Source organism: Taudactylus pleione, unplaced genomic scaffold (genome assembly GCF_031769625.1).
Source record: "Taudactylus pleione unplaced genomic scaffold, aTauple2 ptg000696l, whole genome shotgun sequence".
Lineage (NCBI taxonomy): Eukaryota > Metazoa > Chordata > Amphibia > Anura > Myobatrachidae > Taudactylus > Taudactylus pleione.
The window spans coordinates 1167029-1187534 of NW_028285098.1; the positions used below are offsets into that span (position 1 = coordinate 1167029).

General features: G+C 49.8%; 1 protein-coding gene and 1 long non-coding RNA gene across 2 annotated transcripts in view; one reads left to right on the forward strand and one right to left on the reverse strand.

Moving 5' to 3' along the window:
• The window catches only part of LOC148477726 (uncharacterized), a 274964-nt gene that overhangs the window by 235960 nt on the left and 18498 nt on the right, over positions 1-20506 (reverse strand). Inside the window, exon 2 of the long non-coding RNA XR_015872482.1 lies at positions 4540-4603. This is a non-coding gene — a long non-coding RNA (uncharacterized LOC148477726). The remainder of the gene's footprint in view (positions 1-4539; positions 4604-20506) is intronic.
• LOC148477729 (high affinity immunoglobulin gamma Fc receptor I-like) overlaps positions 6388-20506 on the forward strand; it is a 34956-nt gene continuing 20837 nt past the window's right edge. The window contains exons 1-2 of the mRNA XM_088456302.1: positions 6388-6448; positions 13267-13548. Coding sequence (XP_088312428.1) covers positions 13293-13548 — 256 coding nt within the window. The 5' untranslated portion in view covers positions 6388-6448; positions 13267-13292. The remainder of the gene's footprint in view (positions 6449-13266; positions 13549-20506) is intronic.

Genomic DNA, 20506 nt, shown 5'->3' on the forward strand with positions numbered 1-20506 from the left:
CGATTGACGCCAGCACTTGCGTAAACATTGCCCACGGAGGATCCTGCGCCACCGGGGGTTTAGAGGGTCCAGGTACCAACTGGCACCGCCCGCACAGACCGTCCTGAGACAAATCTGCCCCGTCCACCCCTGCCGAACAGAATCGGCAGGAAAACAACACAGGAGCCTCGGAGCGCACATTCTCCTCATCAGACATGACACAAACTTTTTTGCAAAAGAAGTGTCTCACCGAAACGAGGTAAGGCGTATAACACCTGCACACTCCCAAGTATGCAACCCAAACAGCCCACAATATGGTACTGAGGAGCACACCGCAGTATGTGACGGACCTCACAAATACGTAGATTTATATAAGTGAGGTACACAGAAAGAACACCCCTCCCCCACGCACCTGCGGGCCGTAGGAGAAGGAAAGGGATAGGTAAAAAGCTGACAGTAAGTAGAAAATAAGCACAGACAGCAGCACTATCAAAAAGTCACATACCATGCAGAGAAGTTATACTCACTGCACCTTCCGCTACAATCAACTTCCCAGATTCAGTGTCTGGGAGGGCTATAGCGCTGCGAACACTGTCCTTTGCAGGGGGACTGGTCCACTGGAAGCCTGCCTGGGAGCTCTGCGATGCTGCCTGAGGAAGATGGCCGCCGGAGAGCTCTGAGGAGGAGTGGCCGAGTGAGAACAGCCCAGCGACGCCAGCACACATGAGAGAAGGCGCGCTGGGCTGAGGGGAGGAGCGCTGAAGCAGGTAAGGCTGCCTCCCCTGCTAGTACTAAACCCCCGGGGAAGCCGGTTCCCCGCCGGCACTTACACCCCGGGGGCCAGCGGACACGCGGGGTATGCCTGAAGAGGGGGAGCCCGCCGCCGCTACTAGCGCCGCCGGTCTGTCCCCAGAGACCGGCGGCATGAAGACTGCATTTTCCCCGCGTGCAGCGCTGACAGCGCTGCACGCGGCTTACCTGGCCCCTTCAGTCCGGCAGCAGTCCTTGGGAGGTCCCGGAGCCACGCTAGTACTGACTCCGGGGTCCCGCTGCGATCCCCGGATCAGTACCGGCGTCGCAGCGCCAGCGGGGCTGTTGGAGCGGCAGCGTAGATGTCCAGATGGACAGTCTGATGCTGCCGCTCTGAAGACAGTAAAAATAAAGAAAATCATTTTTTTTTTTTTTTGTAAAATAAAGAATAAAGCTTAGGGGCTGCTTATGCAGCCTCACTGCGCAGGGTGACCCGACTCCGGCCAGGCACCAACTAAAACTGAGGTGCCTGTTGCCGGGGCGGGGTATAGAGGAGGACGGACCCAAGTGAATCCTGGGAGCAGCAAAGCTTTAACTGCGTGGTGCCCATGGATCCAGATCCAGCTATACCCCAAGGTCAACCCTGTGGACCCCCTATGGACCCTGAAGTAGAAAGCAGAGCCTCCAGAGAGAGGAGGATCATCTTGGATGGGATCAGATGATACTGCTTGTTCCACCAGGAGAGGATCAGTTGTTGTAGGGGCCTGGAGTGGAACTTGGCGTATTCCACCATATTGAAGGTGGATACCATGGACCCCAGGACCTGAACTGCTGAGTGAATGGATATCCTTCAATTGTAACACAAGTTACGCAAACGTAAATGCAGTGCCAAAATTTTGTGCGCTGGCAGAAAGATCTTTTGTATTCGAGAATCCAGGAGAGCCCCCAGATGTACCATCCACTGTGTCGGAGAGAGGAAGGACTTTTTACAATTGATGAGCCAGCCATGTGTTTGCAGGCAGTCCACGGTCAGCTGGAGATGGCGTTGTAACGCAGCCAGTGAATGTGCTGAGATTAAGAGGTCGTCTAGGTATGGCAGGATTCTGACACCCTGACGCCTGAGGTGGGCCGCCATAACTGCCATTAGTTTGGTAAAGACCAGAGAAGCTGTTGACAGACCTAAGGGCAGCACCTGAAACTGGTAATATTGCTGCAGGACAGCAAATTGTAGGAACAGTTGGTGGGTTGCAGTAACAGGCACATGCAGGTATGCATCCTGAATGTCTAGAAAAACCATAAAAACCCCAGGCTCCAATGCCAGGACAATTGGCAGACATTTGAGCCATATTCTGAACTATGGGCCTGATTCAGCACAGATCGCACGGTTGAGTTCAACACCACTCCCTAACTGCGAAAATATACCAATGAATGCAATCGCAGCACTATACCAAGACGCTCATCACTGTATAAAGCCGCCCACTTCCCAGGAGGACATGCATCCGCAAGTCAGCGAAAACATCAATAACAACGGACCCATACACAGTTGTGGTTGACCTGAGCCTACCTCACAAACTGCTAAACTTCCTGTCGCCATCTAGACCTCTACAAAGGGGCTTAATTATGCACGCCCCTGTAACAGCGTTCAAACACACAGGCACGCCTGCGTTCCACCGACCACCCCCCCTCCAACCCCAAACAGTCACTTCATGTCAATCACTATGCGACTTGGACTGCGTGGTTACTATGATGGCTTCCCGATCACAGCGGACGATGCATGTGATGCATGTGCAGAATGTAAACATCGACCGGCAGCGTGCGAACCAACCTGAATCTGGCCCAGAGTGGGCAAAAACATCCAAGAAGGATGCATAGGGGGTACCCTAGGGTGGGAGGCAACATGGGGGCTGACAATCGAACCACTAGCTGCGTCATAACCTAGGATAAGTAGGACACCCAAGGTGGCTCCTGGACAGGGGCTGGTACGGTGAGCTGGAAAGGTGGTAGATAACAAATGGCACACAGACCATCCTGCACGGAATCCTGAGGGGACAAGCCAGCTGAATAGGATCTGCAAGTAACCAGCAGAGGAGCCGCAGGATCCTTTGCCTTTAGAAGACATAGTAATAACCAGCCACCAGCACATAATCCATGTATAGCTAGTATGCAATGTGACACCCTTCACAAATACAGGTAAATGTGAAGTAATTATGAACCCCTACACACCTGGCAGTTGAGGGTTAAACAATAGCAGCAGGGATAGATATAACTGACAGTCAGAAAGTTTTAAGGCAGTATATCACAACAGCAGAGCTAGCACAAGTACAATGCATATAAATATACTGAATCAACTACTAACGCCTAAAAAGGATTGTGTGCTGTATAACCTGGCCCCAGGGAGAGGTACACAGGGAGACTGGACCCGAATCTCCTGAGACCTGTGGCTTATGAAAAGCCCTGAGTAATGGCTGCTGAGCGTCTCATACAGGGAGGAGAGTGTGGAGGAGGAGCAGCTCAGAGGCGGAAAACCTTTTGTATGAGATCGCGTTCTGGGCAGGGGGAGGAGCTGCCGGGGTAGAGCCTACCGTTCCACTGCTGTATTAATCGCTGGCCTTCAATATGGTCCCCAAAGCCAGACTTAACTGCCGACAAACCAGATGCCCCACTACAGAGTCCACTGGCTGGTCTCCACAACTGGAGATAAGGACTTACCCGTCTTCCCTGTTTGTCCGGCTGAAGCCCTGGGATCCGGTGGAGCGGCTAGCCAAGCTCAGCTAGCGCTCACCATACAGTAATCACCGGGCCACACACCGATGTTACCGAACAGGCGGGGGTAGATGGAGCAGTAGTGCAGGCGCCCATCAGACCTGCTCTGATGTAAAAAGAAAATAAAAACTCATAAAATAAAGCTTGGGGCTGCTGAAGCAGTCCCCCTGTCTAAAGGTGTGACCGATCCTGCCGGCACCAAACGTAAAACTGTCTGCCTGTGGCTGGGTGCAGGGTATATGTGGAGGAGAACCAGTGCACGCTGGGAGCTAAAGCTTTGACTGTTTGATGCCCAGATTACTCCAACCACGGACACCCCATGGTTATCCCTGTGGACCCTCTAGAAAGGCACATTTTACTAGTGATTTGTCCCTTGATGGACCACACTTTCTGTGAAAGGAGCTTTTCTGGGAGGTGAGCATGCGAACTCTCTGACAGATTATCTGTATACGAGGGCAGATTCTCCTATGGCTGATGCTTTTCAGTTGCGCATGTGTCGAAGTCAGGAAAAGTCACAGAGCACATGCATCAAACGTAGATGGGAGTGCCACGGGCCTGTCGCAGATATGGTCTCAGATGCAGTATTGTGTACAGACCCTGACGCACAATCTGCCTCTAGCATGGGGCTGGTGCAAGCTTCCCTGGTGCCACCAATAGCTGCGACTGAAGATGATCTAAGTGGGCGTCTCAGTCCTTGTACATGCAGACGTATGGATGTATAGCAGTGACCATCTTGTAACGGTATTACTATCAAGTCGCAGATTTAAGACCGGTAAACTGCGCTGAAACAAATGCCGCAGTGTCCAACCCAGAATCAGACCCCAATGGTAGCCAGTGTTTTTCCTATTATCCACATATATTATGTACTGTAACGTACCAGTAACACATCCCTGACAGACCCATAATTAGGAAGCGTCATCCTCTTGGCTTCACCTTCATTAATGTGTCCAGCAAAGATCAATGACATAAATATAACAACAATGTATTGTTCTATAAAACTCATATGCTGGAGGTCTGGGTTACATTGTACTTTATGTGGCCTCTTACCTTCCGCCTCGCTGTCACGTGGATGATCCTAATGGGCTCATTGCTCCGTCCTAAGAGAGAATTTCTGTATACAAAACCAGAGAAGGAAAGCACTTAATTTCAAACACTCTTCTAACTCTGTAAATGGAGATTGCAAAAATATTCACAGAAAAAGATTAGCGAGGGGGGGGTTTGGGTTTAGTCTCCCCCCCCAACCCATTTGCAGTTGTATTGTATCTCATACCTGCCAACTCCCCGCAATGGCCGGGAGGCTCCTGAAAACCGAGTGACGCTCCTGGCCGCCTGCAGGACAGGGCATGTCTCCTGGACTGGAATTGGGGGTGGAGCAGGGGCGTGACAATGCAATCAAGGCCCCGCCCCCACTACACAATGCTGAGATACCTGGAATTGTGAAGTAGGGGGCAGGGCCATAATGACACGATTCATAGGGAATTGCAGAATCGCCTCCTTTCCCACTCCCCGCTGTGGGGGTGCTGGGGTATGCGCCCAGGCGGGAGACTTGCCCGCTGTACCAGGTGGTCGGGAGTACCACCCAATTTTCGGGAAACTCCTGGCCGTTCATGGAGAGTAGGCGAGTATGGTGCAAGTGCTGGATATGTGCCTGCTGTATGGCAAGAGCAGGTCTTAGACCCGTACATGTGAGCTGCAGCCGTGTTACAGATACATTTGTTTATTGTCTGTATTTTAGCCTATCAGGCCAGGCCAAGCTGTGGCTCTCCAGCTGATGTGAATATACAAGTCCCAGCATGCCCTGCCAGAGTTATGCTATTATTTGTACACTATCATAATGAGCCCCATCTGCACCCACAAATGATCCGTCTGTCCCATAAGTATCTCTGTACCTCTCCAGGTCAGCATATAGCTGCAATTCAGTGACCACGACCTTACTGTACATAGCTTCTTATAGAATGCCCCCATTTGGCCACCATTGGATAAACACACTGGAGACTGGCGTTTTTGTTTTCCTGCGATTTTCTGTCACATTTGCAAATTGCAGATTTACTAAAGGGAAAATCTGAAATTTGCAGGAAAACCCCAACTTTAGACGGCAATAGACAATAGAAACCTGAATTTACTAACTAATTGTGCTTGTAAAACAGTCAGAATCTGCAGAAAATATGTTCTGTGCTCCCCACGTACCCGAGATACGCAGCGCTCCGCCAGCTGTATGACAGAGCCCAGGAGACAGAAGCACCAGCAGCAAAGTGACTGTAGGAGATATGGCAGCTGCAGGTTCTGCGCTCACCACTTACCTGAGATACGCATCGCTCCGCCAGCTGTATGACAGAGCCCAGGAGACAGAAGCACCTGCAGCAATGTGACTGTAGGAGATATGGCAGCTGCAGATTCTGCGCTCACCACTTACCTGAGATACGCAGCGCTCCGCCAGCTGTATGACAGAGCCCAGGAGACAGAAGCACCTGCAGCCATGTGACTGTAGGAGATATGGCAGCTGCAGGTTCTGCGCTCACCACTTACCTGAGATACGCAGCGCTCCGCCAGCTGTATGACAGAGCCCAGGAGACAGAAGCACCTGCAGCCATGTGACTGTAGGAGATATGGCAGCTGCAGGTTCTGCGCTCACCACTTACCTGAGATACGCAGCGCTCCGCCAGCTGTATGACAGAGCCCAGGAGACAGAAGCACCTGCAGCAATGTGACTGTAGGAGATATGGCAGCTGCAGGTTCTGCGCTCACCACTTACCTGAGATACGCAGCGCTCCGCCAGCTGTATGACAGAGCCCAGGAGACAGAAGCACCTGCAGCAATGTGACTGTAGGAGATATGGCAGCTGCAGGTTCTGTGCTCACCACTTACCTGATATACGCAGCGCTCCGCCAGCTGTATGACAGAGCCCAGGAGACAGAAGCACCTGCAACAATGTGGCTATAGGAAAATGAGAGATATGGTAAGAATACTACTGTGACTGACTATACTATAATATAGTCAGTCACAGTCTGTATGTCCCTTCCCTGTGATCTATAAGTGTAACCTCTGCACATTGTACTGTAATATAGTCAGTCACAGTCTGTATGTCCCTTCCCTGTGATCTATAAGTGTAACCTCTGCACATTGTACTGTAATATAGTCAGTCACAGTCTGTATGTCCCTTCCCTGTGATCTATAACTGTAACCTCTGCACATTGTACTGTAATATAGTCAGTCACAGTCTGTATGTCCCTTCCCTGTGATCTATAACTGTAACCTCTGCACATTGTACTGTAATAGTCAGTCTGTATGTCCCTTCCCTGTGATCTATAACTGTAACCTCTGCACATTGTACTGTAACAAGAGATATGGTAAGAACTTACTTTTGTTATCTCTTTCTTCGAAGTCCACAGAGTCGACATTTGGGGTATTACTGGATCTGGATGCAAGGGCACCACGCAGTTAAAGCTTTAGCTCCCAGGATGCACTGGGTCCATCCTCCTCAGTTGATAAGCAGCCAAGGCCGGAGGAGGAAAAATAGAGAGAAGAAAGACTGGAACACACAAGGAACATACTCACAGAAAGGGAGACGGAAAACCAGTGACCTGCCCATATGAGCAAGGTGCATCAGGGCGGGCGCCCTGTGGACTATGGACTTCTTCAGGGTCCATAGGGGGTCCACAGGGTTGACCTTGGGGATGTCCCAATGCAGTCCAACTAAGGGCGGGGACACTCCTGTGCTGAAAGGAGAATCCGGCGCCCGAAGGATGCATCCTGAGAGGCGAAGGTGTCAAAAGCATAGAACCTCAGAAAGGTCTGGATGGAAGACCACGTAGCCGCCTTACACAGCTTAACAGCCAAGGCGCCACGGCCAGCTGCCCACGAGGGGCCTACAGACAGAGTAGAGTGAACCTTAACAGAGGCTGGAACAGGCAGGCCCGCCTGCATGTAAGCCTCAGAGATAGCCAAACGAAGCCATCTGAACACTGTTTGTTGGCAGGCCAACCCCTCCTGTGAAATCCAAAGAGGACGAATAAGGAATCAGACTTCCGGATGGAACTAGTCCGGTCCACATAAATAAGGAGAACCCGGACCATATCCAAGGAGGCCTCACCAGCCGAGAGGTCAGGGGACTGAAAGGCCGGTACAACAATTTCCTGATTAATGTGAAACTTAAAAACCACCTTAGGAAGAAAACTCAGACGAATGCGAAGCACTGCCCTGTTCGTGTGAAAAATCAGAAACTGAGGACGACAGGAAAGCGCCCCCAATACGGTCATCCTCCTGGCCAAAGCGATTGCCAGGAGAAAAACACAGTCTTAACAGTCAACCACTTGAGGTCCACCGACTCAAGTGGGTCGAGAATGGAGGACCTGAAGCACTACTGCCAAATCCCAAGGAGCCACTAGGGGAACAAAGGGAGACTGAATCCTGAGAACACCCTGGAAAAAGGTATGGACATCTGGCAGAGTAGCTATCCTGTGCTGGAACCACACAGACAGTGCAGACACATGAACTTTCAAAGAAGCGAGGTGTAAGCCTAGGTCCAAACCAGACTAAAGGAACGCCAAAATCCTAGAAACACGAGACACCAGAGGATCGTAGTTTCTTGACTAATACCACTGAAAATAAGTATGCCACACTCTGGTAAACCTGGCGGAGGCAAGCTTGCGTGCCTGAAGCATCATGCTGATGACAGAGCTAGAAAAACCGCGGTACCTTAAGACTGATGTCTCAAGAGCCACGCCATCAGACAGACGACCCAGATCCTGGAAAAGGCAGGGACCAGGAGACAACAGGTCCCGACGTTGAGGCAGACGGAACGGAGCTTCGATGGAGAGGCTCCAAAGATCGGAGAACCAAGGACGTCTGGGTCAAGCAGGAGCCACCAGCAGAAGCGTGCCACCTTCCTGTTTGAATATCCGAAGGACCCGAGGAAGTAGGGATATCGGAGGGAATAGATACGCCAAGGTCCATTTCACTGACAGCGCGTCCACCAGCCTTGCGTCAGCATTTCTTGTCCTGGAGCTGTACACGGGCAACTTGTGATTGTGACGGGAGGCCATGATGTCCACCTCCAGCAGTTCCCACCGGTTCACGAGCAGTTGAAATACTTCTGGGTGAAGCGACCATCCCCCGGGATGCAAGTCGTGACGGCTGAGGAAGTCCGCCTCCCAATTGAGGACTCCTGGAATGAAGACTACCGAGATGGCCGGAAGGTGGCGCTTCGCCCAAAACAGGATGCGTGACACCTCCGAAATCGCTGCTCGACTGCGAGTCCCCCCTTGATGGGTGATGTACCGTGGTGGCGTTGACGGACTGAACTTACCCGGCCCGTCCTCGAAGAGCGTGACCGGACAACTGGCAGGCCCTGTACACGGCCGAAGTTCCAGAATGTTGATCGGGAGAACCGTTTCTTCCGCAGTTCAACGACCCTGAAGTGAAAACGGTACTGTCACTGCACCCCAACCCCGGAGACTGGCATCTGTCGTGAGCAGAACCCATTACGGGATCCAAAAGGGGCAATCCTTGGTGAGATGAGATTTCTGAAGCCACCAAGTTAGCGACAGGCGCACCTCCGGAGACAATACCAATAGCTGAGTCCAGATCCGGTGTGGTAACCAGTTTCATTTGGATAGAATCAGTCCCTGCAGGGGCCTGGAATGGAGTTGGGCATACTCCACCATGTCGAATGCCGACACCATGGACCAGAGAACCCTCATTGCCGAGTGAACAGACACCCAGCAACTTCTCAGGCAACTGCGCACTCGTAGTTGTAGGGAGGAAATCTTCCCTGGAGTCAGAAAGATCCTTTGCTGACTTGAATCCAGAAAGGCTCCCAAATGAACAATCCTTTGTGACGGAATCAGGGAGGACTTTTTCCAGTTTATCAGCCACCCGTGCGCTTGCAGACAAGCGATCGCCAGGTGCAGATGTTGTAGAAGTACCTCCGGAGAGCTTGCCAGCAATAGGAGGTCGTCGAGATACGGCAGAAGCCGTATACCCTGGCTTCGGAGATGGCCAGCCATTACGGCCATAATTTGGTGAACACGCTTTGAGCCATGGAAAGGCCAAAGGGCAGGGCCTGAAATTGGAAGAGGTGTCGATGTATAGCAAACTGCAAATACCGCTGGTGAGAAGGCACTATAGGAACATGGAGGTAAGCGTCCTGGATGTCCAGGGAGACCATGTAATCCCCCAGTTCCATAGCCAGAATGATGGAACACAAAGTTTCCATCCTGAATATGAGCACCCTGAGGAACTTGTTCAGCGACTTTAGGTTAAGGATAGGCATTTGAGACCCATTGGGTTTCTGAACCAGAAACAGAGTAGTAACCCGTCCCGCGCTGAGAAGACGGAACAGGAACAATGACCCCTGCTTTCAGCAAGGACTCTATAGCTCCTTGATACTCCAAGGCCTTTGTCTCGTCCTGAGGAGGACTCATGCAGAATAACTGGTGGGGAAGTCTGTGATGATTGGAAAGGGCGTACCCTTGAGAAACCACTTCTCATACCCATGCATCCGTGTTGTGTCGCTACAGCACTGTGCGAATTAAAGCAGTCGGCCTCCCACCCTGGGAGCCCCCAGAGGGAGGACCGTCCCATCAGGCTGAAGGTTTATCATCTGGCTCGGAAGCAGGGCGTCTAGCGCTCCAGGCCTGCTTCTTTGGTTTATGGGCGGCCTTGGTTGCAGACTGTCTCGGGAAGGATTGACCCTTGGACTTTCATTGAGTTAGAAAGGACTGAAAAGCAGAGGTCCTAGCCTTAGAAGGCGCAGCCGCCGATGGCAGAAAAGCTGACTTAGACTTTGTCAGGGTATCCACGATTTTGTCCAGTTCCGGGCTAAACAAAATCTCCCTATTAAAGGGTAAAACCTCCAGGCCTTTCTTGGAATCCGCATCCGCTCTCCAAGAACGTAGCCACAAAGACCGGCGAGCAGACACCGCTGCCGCCGATACTCTGGAAGTCAGAAGACTGCCATCCAAAGCTGCTTAGCCGATATAGGAAGCGGCATCCCTCATCTGTCCCACTAAGCTCTCTTAACCTCCGGTGCTTCCTCAGGAAAGGTATCTTTCAGGACAATGGCCCAGCTCTCAATGGCTTTAGCCACCCAAGAGATGGCCATGGACGGACGTGCCACCGCCCCAGAGAGAGAATAGATTGATTTTAAACAAGTCTCCACTTTCCTATCTGCGGGATCTTTTAGGGATGAAATGGAAGGCATAGGCAAGGTAGCACACTTGAACAAGCGAGTAACATGTGAATCCACCGCAGGTGGAGTCTCCCACTTCTTGCAATGGCTTTTTGCAGATGGCCGTCGGAGACCTCAGAGGAGTGGCCGAAGGAGGAAGCAGCTCAGCGATGCCAGACCCGAGCGGAAAGGCGCGCTGAGCTGAGGGGAGGAGAAGCTAAACAGGGAAGGCTGCCCGCCCCTATCTAGCAATTAACCGCCGGGGTGCCGGCTCCCTCTACCGCAATTTATCCCTGGTAGTCTAGTGGTCACGCGGGGTATTCCTCCGTAGAGGGGGAACCCACTCCAGCTCAGTCCACTGAGACCAGAGGCAGAAGGCTGCATACACTTGCGGCCGCGTCTTACCTGTTCCCCGGCGATCTAGCAGCAGCCCAGAGATTCCTCCAGAATCCGGCTAGTACAGACTCTGGAGTCCCACCGCAATCCCCAGATATGTACTGATGTCACGGTGGCGGCAGGGTGTTGGAGCGGCAGCTTGGACGTCCAATGGACAGTCTGACGCTCTGAAGAGTTGTAAAAATAAAACAACATTTACACTCAAAAAAATAAAATAAGCTTAGGGACTGCTAATCAGCCCCCCTGCGCATAAAGGTGACCCGACTCAAGCCAGGCACCAACTTAAACTGAGCTGCCTGTGGCTTGGGGGCAGGGTATAGAGGAGGATGGACCCAAGTGCAACCTGGGAACAGCAAAAGCTTTAACTGCGTGGTACCCGTGGATCCAGATCCAGCTATACCCAAAGGTCAACCTTGTGGACCCCCCATGGACCCTGAAGAAGAAATATGGCAGCAGCATATTGTTCTGTGCTTATCACTTACCCGATATACGCAGCGATCCACCAGCTGTATAACAGGGCCCAGGAAATAGAAACACCTGCAGCAATGTGGATATAGGAAATATGGCAACAGCAGGTTCTGTGCTCACCACGTACCCGCTCATATACCACAGCTGTACACATAAGTCACTGCTCATATACCACGGCTGTACACATAAGTCACTGCTCATATACCACGGCTGTACACATAAGTCACTGCTCATATACCACGGCTGTACACATAAGTCACTGCTCATATACCACGGCTGTACACATAAGTCACTGCTCATATACCACGGCTGTACACATAACTCAGTGCTCATATACCACAGCTGTACACATAACTCAGTGCTCATATACCACAGCTGTACACATAAGTCACTGCTCATATACCACGGCTGTACACAACTCAGTGCTCATCTACCACAGCTGTACACATAACTCAGTGCTCACATACCACGGCTGTACACAACTCAGTGCTCATATACCACAGCTGTACACAAGTCACTGCTCATATACCACGGCTGTACACATAAGTCAGTGCTCATATACCACGGCTGTACACATAACTCAGTTCTCATATACCACAGCTGTACACACAAGTCAGTGCTCATATGCCACGGCTGTACACATAAGTCAGTGCTCATATACCACAGCTGTACACACAAGTCAGTGCTCCTATACCACAGCTGTACACGTCAGTGCTCCTATACCACGGCTGTACACACAAGTCAGTACTCATATGTAATGTGTAAGTATGCGGGGTGTGATGTAAAGACGCTAGTTAACTTGGGGCAGATGCGTGCGCATGAAGCTAATAAACAGCGTTTTCATACAGGATCTTATGCATTCGCTAATATGCAATTGTGCGTATTAATGTGTGTATGAGAAATGGTGCACTTAAATCTCACTTAAACTAAGTGAACACCTAGCAGTGTGGAATGCTGAGCATTATAGTTCCACACGCCCCACCCTCTCTCAGCAGCCCCCACCCTTCCCAGGCTCAAAAGCACATTCCTTTGTTCTCCCAGGTTCTTGTGTAAATGCAAATTAGCACAGCTACAAGACCCAAACCTCAGATAACACTCTTGGCTTTGAAGGTATTTTATTGTAGGAAGCCTGCTTATGTAAGGTGCTACAAACGACCCTCTTGCTGTATTCTAGCAGGGCCACCTGGAGTGAGAGCAGACGTTATGTCCAGGAAGCTTGTCTACACAGGCTAGTTGTCACGTGGCCATTTGCTCCGTTTAGCTAATGCAATCCAATTTTTTTGACATACTGTACAGCCATTTCTGAAATATATCCTTTAGGGGAATTAGAATAATAAACACTTTATCCAGAGCACCCAAACTACGTAAAGTCATGAAATGGGCTTTTGATGAATCGCCGTAACTTATGGCGATGGTCACAGATGCAATCGCATGATGCTAATAGTAATATCGCCACATGTACTAAAGTGTGAGTTTATCTAAAATGGCGCTTAGGCGGCCATTCGCAAAATGGCGTCTTGCGATCTCATTTCCAAGATGGCGTCTTGCGGCCAGTCGCAAGATGGTGTCGCTGCGATTCAATTTTAAACTGATCTTGTCTCAGCCAATAATCCAGCTTCGACATCATATACAACATCTACACATAAATCAGTGCTACTATGCCACGGCTTAGAGTTCCCTCTGCCCTGTGTCTCAATAATCACACATCAGCTATTTTTCATTTTAATAATTTCCTCTTGCAGAGCGGTTCCCATATCCAGAAATAAAAATGTCACCAGACACAATAACGGAAGGTGATCACATGACCCTGACATGTGACACGACCCTCGCTCCTCTCAGAGGTGTCACAGAGCTGAGATTTGCTTTCTACAGAGATGGGCGGAATGTGCAGGAATTCAGTGCATCAGATACATACAGCGTTCCGTCAGCACGGCCGGAGCATTCTGGGAAATATACCTGTGATGTCAGAGCTCGCAGCGGCAGCGTGAAGAAGAAAAGTAATGTGACCTATATAGAGATACACAGTAAGTGACTAATACTGCACTTATACATCAGAAATAAGTTATATGAAGGATAGAGGTAGAGACATAATTCAGGCAACGTCCTGTACCCATAAGTCAGAGCTCATATACCGTGGCTGTACACGTAAGACAGTGCTCCTATACCACGGCTGTACACGCAAGTCAGTGCTCCTATACCACGGCTGTACACGCAAGTCAGTGCTCCTATACCACGGCTGTACACGCAAGTCAGTGCTCCTATACCACGGCTGTACACGCAAGTCAGTGCTCCTATACCACGGCTGTACACGCAAGTCACTGCTCCTATACCACGGCTGTACACGCAAGTCAGTGCTCCTATACCACGGCTGTACACGCAAGTCACTGCTCCTATACCACGGCTGTACACGCAAGTCACTGCTCCTATACCACGGCTGTACACGTAAGTCACTGCTCCTATACCACGGCTGTACACAAGTCAGTGCATATAGTATATATAGTCGCAGCGTACGTAGAGGCATTTATAGTCGAAGCGTACGTAGCGGCATTTATAGTCGCAGCATACGTAGCGGCATTTATAGTCGCAGAGTACGTAGCGGCATTTATAGTCGCAGAGTGTGTAACGGCATGTATAGTCACAGAATATGCAGCGGCATTTGAATAAAGCTGCAGAGTACGTAGCGGTATTTATAGTCGCAGAGTGTGTAACGGCATTTATAGTCGCAGAGTATGCAGCGGCATTTGAATAAAGCTGCAGAGTACGTAGCGGCATTTATAGTCGCAGAGTGTGTAACGGCATTTATAGTGGCAGAGTATGCAGCGGCATTTGAATAAAGCTGCAGAGTACGTAGCGGCATTTATAGTCGCAGAGTGTGTAACGGCATTGATAGTCGCAGTGTGTGTAACGGCATTTATAGTCGCAGAGTGTGTAACGGCATTTATAGTCGCAGAGTGTGTAACGGCATTTATAGTCGCAGAGTACGTAGCAGCATTTATAGTCGCAGAGTACGTAGCAGCATTTATAGTCGCAGAGTGTGTAACGGCATTTGAATAAAGCTGCAGAGTGTGTAACGGCATTTAGAGTCGCAGAGTGTGTAACGGCATTTATAGTCGCAGAGTGTGTAACGGCATTTATAGTCGCAGAGTATGCAGCGGCATTTGAATAAAGCTGCAGAGTACGTAGCGGCATTTATAGTCGCAGTGTGTGTAACGGCATTTATCGTCGCAGAGTATGCAGCGGCATTTGAATAAAGCTGCAGAGTACGTAGCGGCATTTATAGTCGCAGAGTGTGTAACGGCATTTATAGTCGCAGAGTATGCAGCAGCATTTGAATAAAGCTGCAGAGTACGTAGCGGCATTTATAGTCGCAGAGTGTGTAACGGCATTTATAGTCGCAGAGTGTGTAACGGCATTTATAGTCGCAGTGTGTGTAACGGCATTTATAGTCGCAGAGTGTGTAACGGCATTTATAGTCGCAGAGTACGTAGCAGCATTTATAGTCGCAGAGTGTGTAACGGCATTTATAGTCGCAGAGTGTGTAACGGCATTTATAGTCGCAGAGTACGTAGCAGCATTTATAGTCGCAGAGTGTGTAACGGCATTTGAATAAAGCTGCAGAATGTGTAACGGCATTTAGAGTCGCAGAGTGTGTAACGGCATTTATAGTCGCAGAGTGTGTAACGGCATTTATAGTCGCAGAGTATGCAGCGGCATTTGAATAAAGCTGCAGAGTACGTAGCGGCATTTATCGTCGCAGAGTATGCAGCGGCATTTGAATAAAGCTGCAGAGTACGTAGCGGCATTTATAGTCGCAGAGTGTGTAACGGCATTGATAGTCGCAGAGTGTGTAACGGCATTTGAATAAAGCTGCAGAGTGTGTAACGGCATTTATAGTCGCAGAGTGTGTAACGGCATTTGAATAAAGCTGCAGAGTGTGTAACGGCATTTATAGTGGCAGAGTGTGCAGCGGCATTTGAATAAAGCTGCAGTGTGTGTAACGGCATTTATAGTGGCAGAGTGTGTAACGGCATTTATAGTGGCAGAGTGTGTAACGGCATTTATAGTGGCAGAGTGTGTAACGGCATTTATAGTGGCAGAGTGTGTAACGGCATTTATAGTGGCAGAGTGTGTAACGGCATTTATAGTGGCAGAGTGTGTAACGGCATTTATAGTGGCAGAGTGTGTAACGGCATTTATAGTGGCAGAGTGTGCAGCGGCATTTGAATAAAGCTGCAGTGTGTGTAACGGCATTTATAGTGGCAGAGTGTGTAACGGCATTTATAGTGGCAGAGTGTGTAACGGCATTTATAGTGGCAGAGTGTGTAACGGCATTTATAGTGGCAGAGTGTGTAACGGCATTTATAGTGGCAGAGTGTGTAACGGCATTTATAGTGGCAGAGTGTGTAACGGCATTTATAGTGGCAGTGTGTGTAACGGCATTTATAGTGGCAGAGTGTGCAGCGGCATTTGAATAAAGCTGCAGTGTGTGTAACGGCATTTATAGTCGCAGAGTGTGTAACGGCATTTGAATAAAGCTGCAGAGTGTGTAACGGCATTTATAGTCGCAGAGTGTGCAGCGGCATTTATAGTCGCAGAGTATGCAGCAGCATTTGAATAAAGCTGCAGAGTACGTAGCGGCATTTATAGTCGCAGAGTGTGTAACGGCATTTATAGTCGCAGAGTGTGTAACGGCATTTATAGTCGCAGAGTGTGTAACGGCATTTATAGTCGCAGAGTGTGTAACGGCATTTATAGTCGCAGAGTGTGTAACGGCATTTATAGTCGCAGAGTACGTAGCGGCATTTATAGTCGCAGAGTGTGTAACGGCATTTATAGTCGCAGAGTACGTAGCAGCATTTATAGTCGCAGAGTGTGTAACGGCATTTGAATAAAGCTGCAGAATGTGTAACGGCATTTATAGTCGCAGAGTGTGTAACGGCATTTATAGTCGCAGAGTGTGTAACGGCATTTGAATAAAGCTGCAGAGTGTGTAACGGCATTTATAGTCGCAGAGTGTGTAACGGCATTTATAGTCGCAGAGTGTGTAACGGCATTTGAATAAAGCTGCAGAGTGTGTAACGGCATTTGAATAAAGCTGCAGAGTGTGTAACGGCATTTATAGTGGCAGAGTGTGTAACGGCATTTGAATAAAGCTGCAGAGTGTGTAACGGCATTTATAGTCGCAGAGTGTGCAGCGGCATTTATAGTCGCAGAGTATGCAGCAGCATTTGAATAAAGCTGCAGAGTACGTAGCGGCATTTATAGTCGCAGAGTGTGTAACGGCATTTATAGTCGCAGAGTGTGTAACGGCATTTATAGTCGCAGAGTGTGTAACGGCATTTATAGTCGCAGAGTGTGTAACGGCATTTATAGTCGCAGAGTGTGTAACGGCATTTATAGTCGCAGAGTGTGTAACGGCATTTATAGTCGCAGAGTACGTAGCGGCATTTATAGTCGCAGAGTGTGTAACGGCATTTATAGTCGCAGAGTGTGTAACGGCATTTATAGTCGCAGAGTACGTAGCAGCATTTATAGTCGCAGAGTGTGTAACGGCATTTGAATAAAGCTGCAGAATGTGTAACGGCATTTATAGTCGCAGAGTGTGTAACGGCATTTATAGTCGCAGAGTGTGTAACGGCATTTGAATAAAGCTGCAGAGTGTGTAACGGCATTTATAGTCGCAGAGTGTGTAACGGCATTTATAGTCGCAGAGTGTGTAACGGCATTTGAATAAAGCTGCAGAGTGTGTAACGGCATTTGAATAAAGCTGCAGAGTGTGTAACGGCATTTATAGTGGCAGAGTGTGCAGCGGCATTTGAATAAAGCTGCAGTGTGTGTAACGGCATTTATAGTGGCAGAGTGTGTAACGGCATTTATAGTGGCAGAGTGTGTAACGGCATTTATAGTGGCAGAGTGTGTAACGGCATTTATAGTGGCAGAGTGTGTAACGGCATTTATAGTGGCAGAGTGTGTAACGGCATTTATAGTGGCAGAGTGTGTAACGGCATTTATAGTGGCAGAGTGTGTAACGGCATTTATAGTGGCAGAGTGCGTAACGGCATTTATAGTGGCAGAGTGTGCAGCGGCATTTGAATAAAGCTGCAGTGTGTGTAACGGCATTTATAGTGGCAGAGTGTGTAACGGCATTTATAGTGGCAGAGTGTGTAATGGCATTTATAGTGGCAGAGTGTGTAACGGCATTTATAGTGGCAGAGTGTGTAACGGCATTTATAGTGGCAGAGTGTGTAACGGCATTTATAGTGGCAGAGTGTGTAACGGCATTTATAGTCGCAGAGTGTGTAACGGCATTTATAGTGGCAGTGTGTGTAACGGCATTTATAGTGGCAGAGTGTGCAGCGGCATTTGAATAAAGCTGCAGTGTGTGTAACGGCATTTATAGTCGCAGAGTGTGTAACGGCATTTGAATAAAGCTGCAGAGTGTGTAACGGCATTTATAGTCGCAGAGTGTGCAGCGGCATTTATAGTCGCAGAGTGTGCAGCGGCATTTGAATAAAGCTGCAGAGTGTGCTTTTGCATCAACCTCTATATCAGACCTGTCTGATTCTCAAAGATGTCATTTTTTCCATGGAAAACAAATTAAAAAGTTATAGTTTACACAAACACTTTTTAGTGTTCAGTCTAGGTCCGGCGCCAGACCTAGAGAAAGGGCACATCTGCACGCACTGAAGGCGCACGTGTGCCGGAAAAGGGGCGTGGCCAAGGAAAAAGAGGCAGTGTCTTTAAGACGCGTACCTTTTTCGTCACTCTTGGGGGCGTGCCCGGCACTTACGGACATGCTGAGCCGCCCCCAAGCGCTGCTGTCAGTGTGAATGGATGCTGGGCGCATGTGCTCGGAATCCATTCACCGGCGGTGACCACTACACTGCAGTTTTCCCCACCCGAGGGACACCCCACCCGCAGGTTGTTTCAGCGGAGCGCTGCGCCGGAGAGCAGGGTGCTTTTTGCACTTCAGAAATAGGGCAGGGCGTGGCGCCCCGCTAAAACAGCCTAGTGGGAACGATACTTTTTACAACATCACATCAGCAGTTTCAAAGATAATGATAATATCTTGCACAGGATTAGGGACACGTAAATGGGATCATTGCTCAAATGAACAGATAACTATTGTAAACACCCAGTGATTTTCAGCCTATTTCAACTCGTGGCACACCAAACAAGATTTAAAATTACTAAGGCACACCATTAGTCCCCCACATGAAAAAAAACCACACACACACACACACACACACACACACACACTTGCCCCCAAGGGAAAATAACACCCACACACATTAGCCCCCAAGGGCAAAAAAAACCCAGACATTAGCCCCCAAGGGAAAAAAAAACCCAGACACATTAGCCCCCCCATGGCAACAAAACACACACATTAGCCCCCACAGCAACAAAACACACACATTAGCCCCCACAAAAAAAAAAATACATACATTTTAGCCCCCACGGAAACAAAAACACATTAGCCCCCACAAAAAAAAAACAAAAAAACAGAACGTTGCTGTCACTCACGGCCTCCTGCGATAAAGGCCGTGGCTACAAAAAAGCAAGGCCCGCTGGGGATTTCCCTGACTGCCTACATATAGATGAGAGTAGGCATAAAAAATGAGATATGGTAAGAACTTACCCTTGTTATCTCTATTTCTACGAAGTCCATAGGGTTCCACAGGATACCTCGGGGTATAGGTGATGACGTCAGGCACGGACACCACAGAGTTCAATTTTCAGCCTCCCAGGATGCACCAGGGTCCCTCTCCTATACCCCACCCCCAAGCCAAGGCAATTCAGTTTCGTAACAAGCCATAGGCCGGAGGAGGAGAACAAAGAGAAGAAAGTCTGGAACACACAAGAATCACATTCTCACCAGAAGGAGACTGAGAAACCGGTGACCAGATCAAAGCCCATCTGCAGTAGAGGTGCGACAGGGTGGGAGTCCTGTGGAACCCTATGGACTTCGTAGAAATAGAGATAACAAAGATAAGTTCTTACCATATCTCATATTTTCTACTTCAGGGTCCATAGGGTATCCACAGCGCTAGCATTTAAGTCACATACAATGCACAGATAACATCCTGCATTACAAGCCCTGCGATCAACTACACAGACCAGAGCCTGGTAGGAAACAGTGCTGCATACACTGACCTTAATTGAAGGAGAGGTATGCGGGGGACCCGGACCGCAATGGCACCTGTATCAGCTTCCAGCAGCGTTTGCCATCCCCAGCACATGTAGTGAGAAAATGGCCACCAAGGAGCAGAGAGGAGGCGGGCCCGGGAGAGGAGCGCTGACACAGCCCGCTCAGACCGCTGTGGAATGGCACTGTGCAGCAGGGGAGACGCCGGCTGTGAGACAGGGAAGGCGTTCTCCCCTGGCCTGCTATTAACCCCTGGGACGCCGCGCTGTACCGCACATGCTGCGGTCCGCTGTCCCTGGTGGTCTAGTGGAAGGCGCAGGATCAGTACCTGGCGTCACGCGCAGCCGGTCCCCAGGGAGCCCCCTGCCTGGGGACCAAAAAGCACTGTTACCGGGGACAGTGGAAGGTGGGGAGTTTGACTGGGGCGGTACACCTGTCAAACCGTAACGCAGGTCTCCTAAGGCGAGCTCAGGGAGGACAGAAACCTCCTGTGGAGCAGAAGGGCAAACCGCGGGACCCCGCCGCTTACCTTTTCCCCCGTACATCCAGCCACAGTCCAGGTAGCCGGGGTCACCGCTAGCTGTGACCCCAGCTACCTACCAGCATCCCCGGATCGGTACCGGCGGGGTGTAGGAGCGACAGCATGGACGTCAGTACTGACTGTCCATGCTGTAAGGCTCATCTTGTGCAGCAACAGCTGCACTCTGAAGAAATCTTCTGGGGCTATTACAGCCCCCTCTGTGAATGTGATCCGACCTCTGGCCGAACACCCACGAAAACTGGGGGTGGGGTATAGGAGAGGGACCCTGGTCCATCCTGGGAGGCTGAAAATTTAA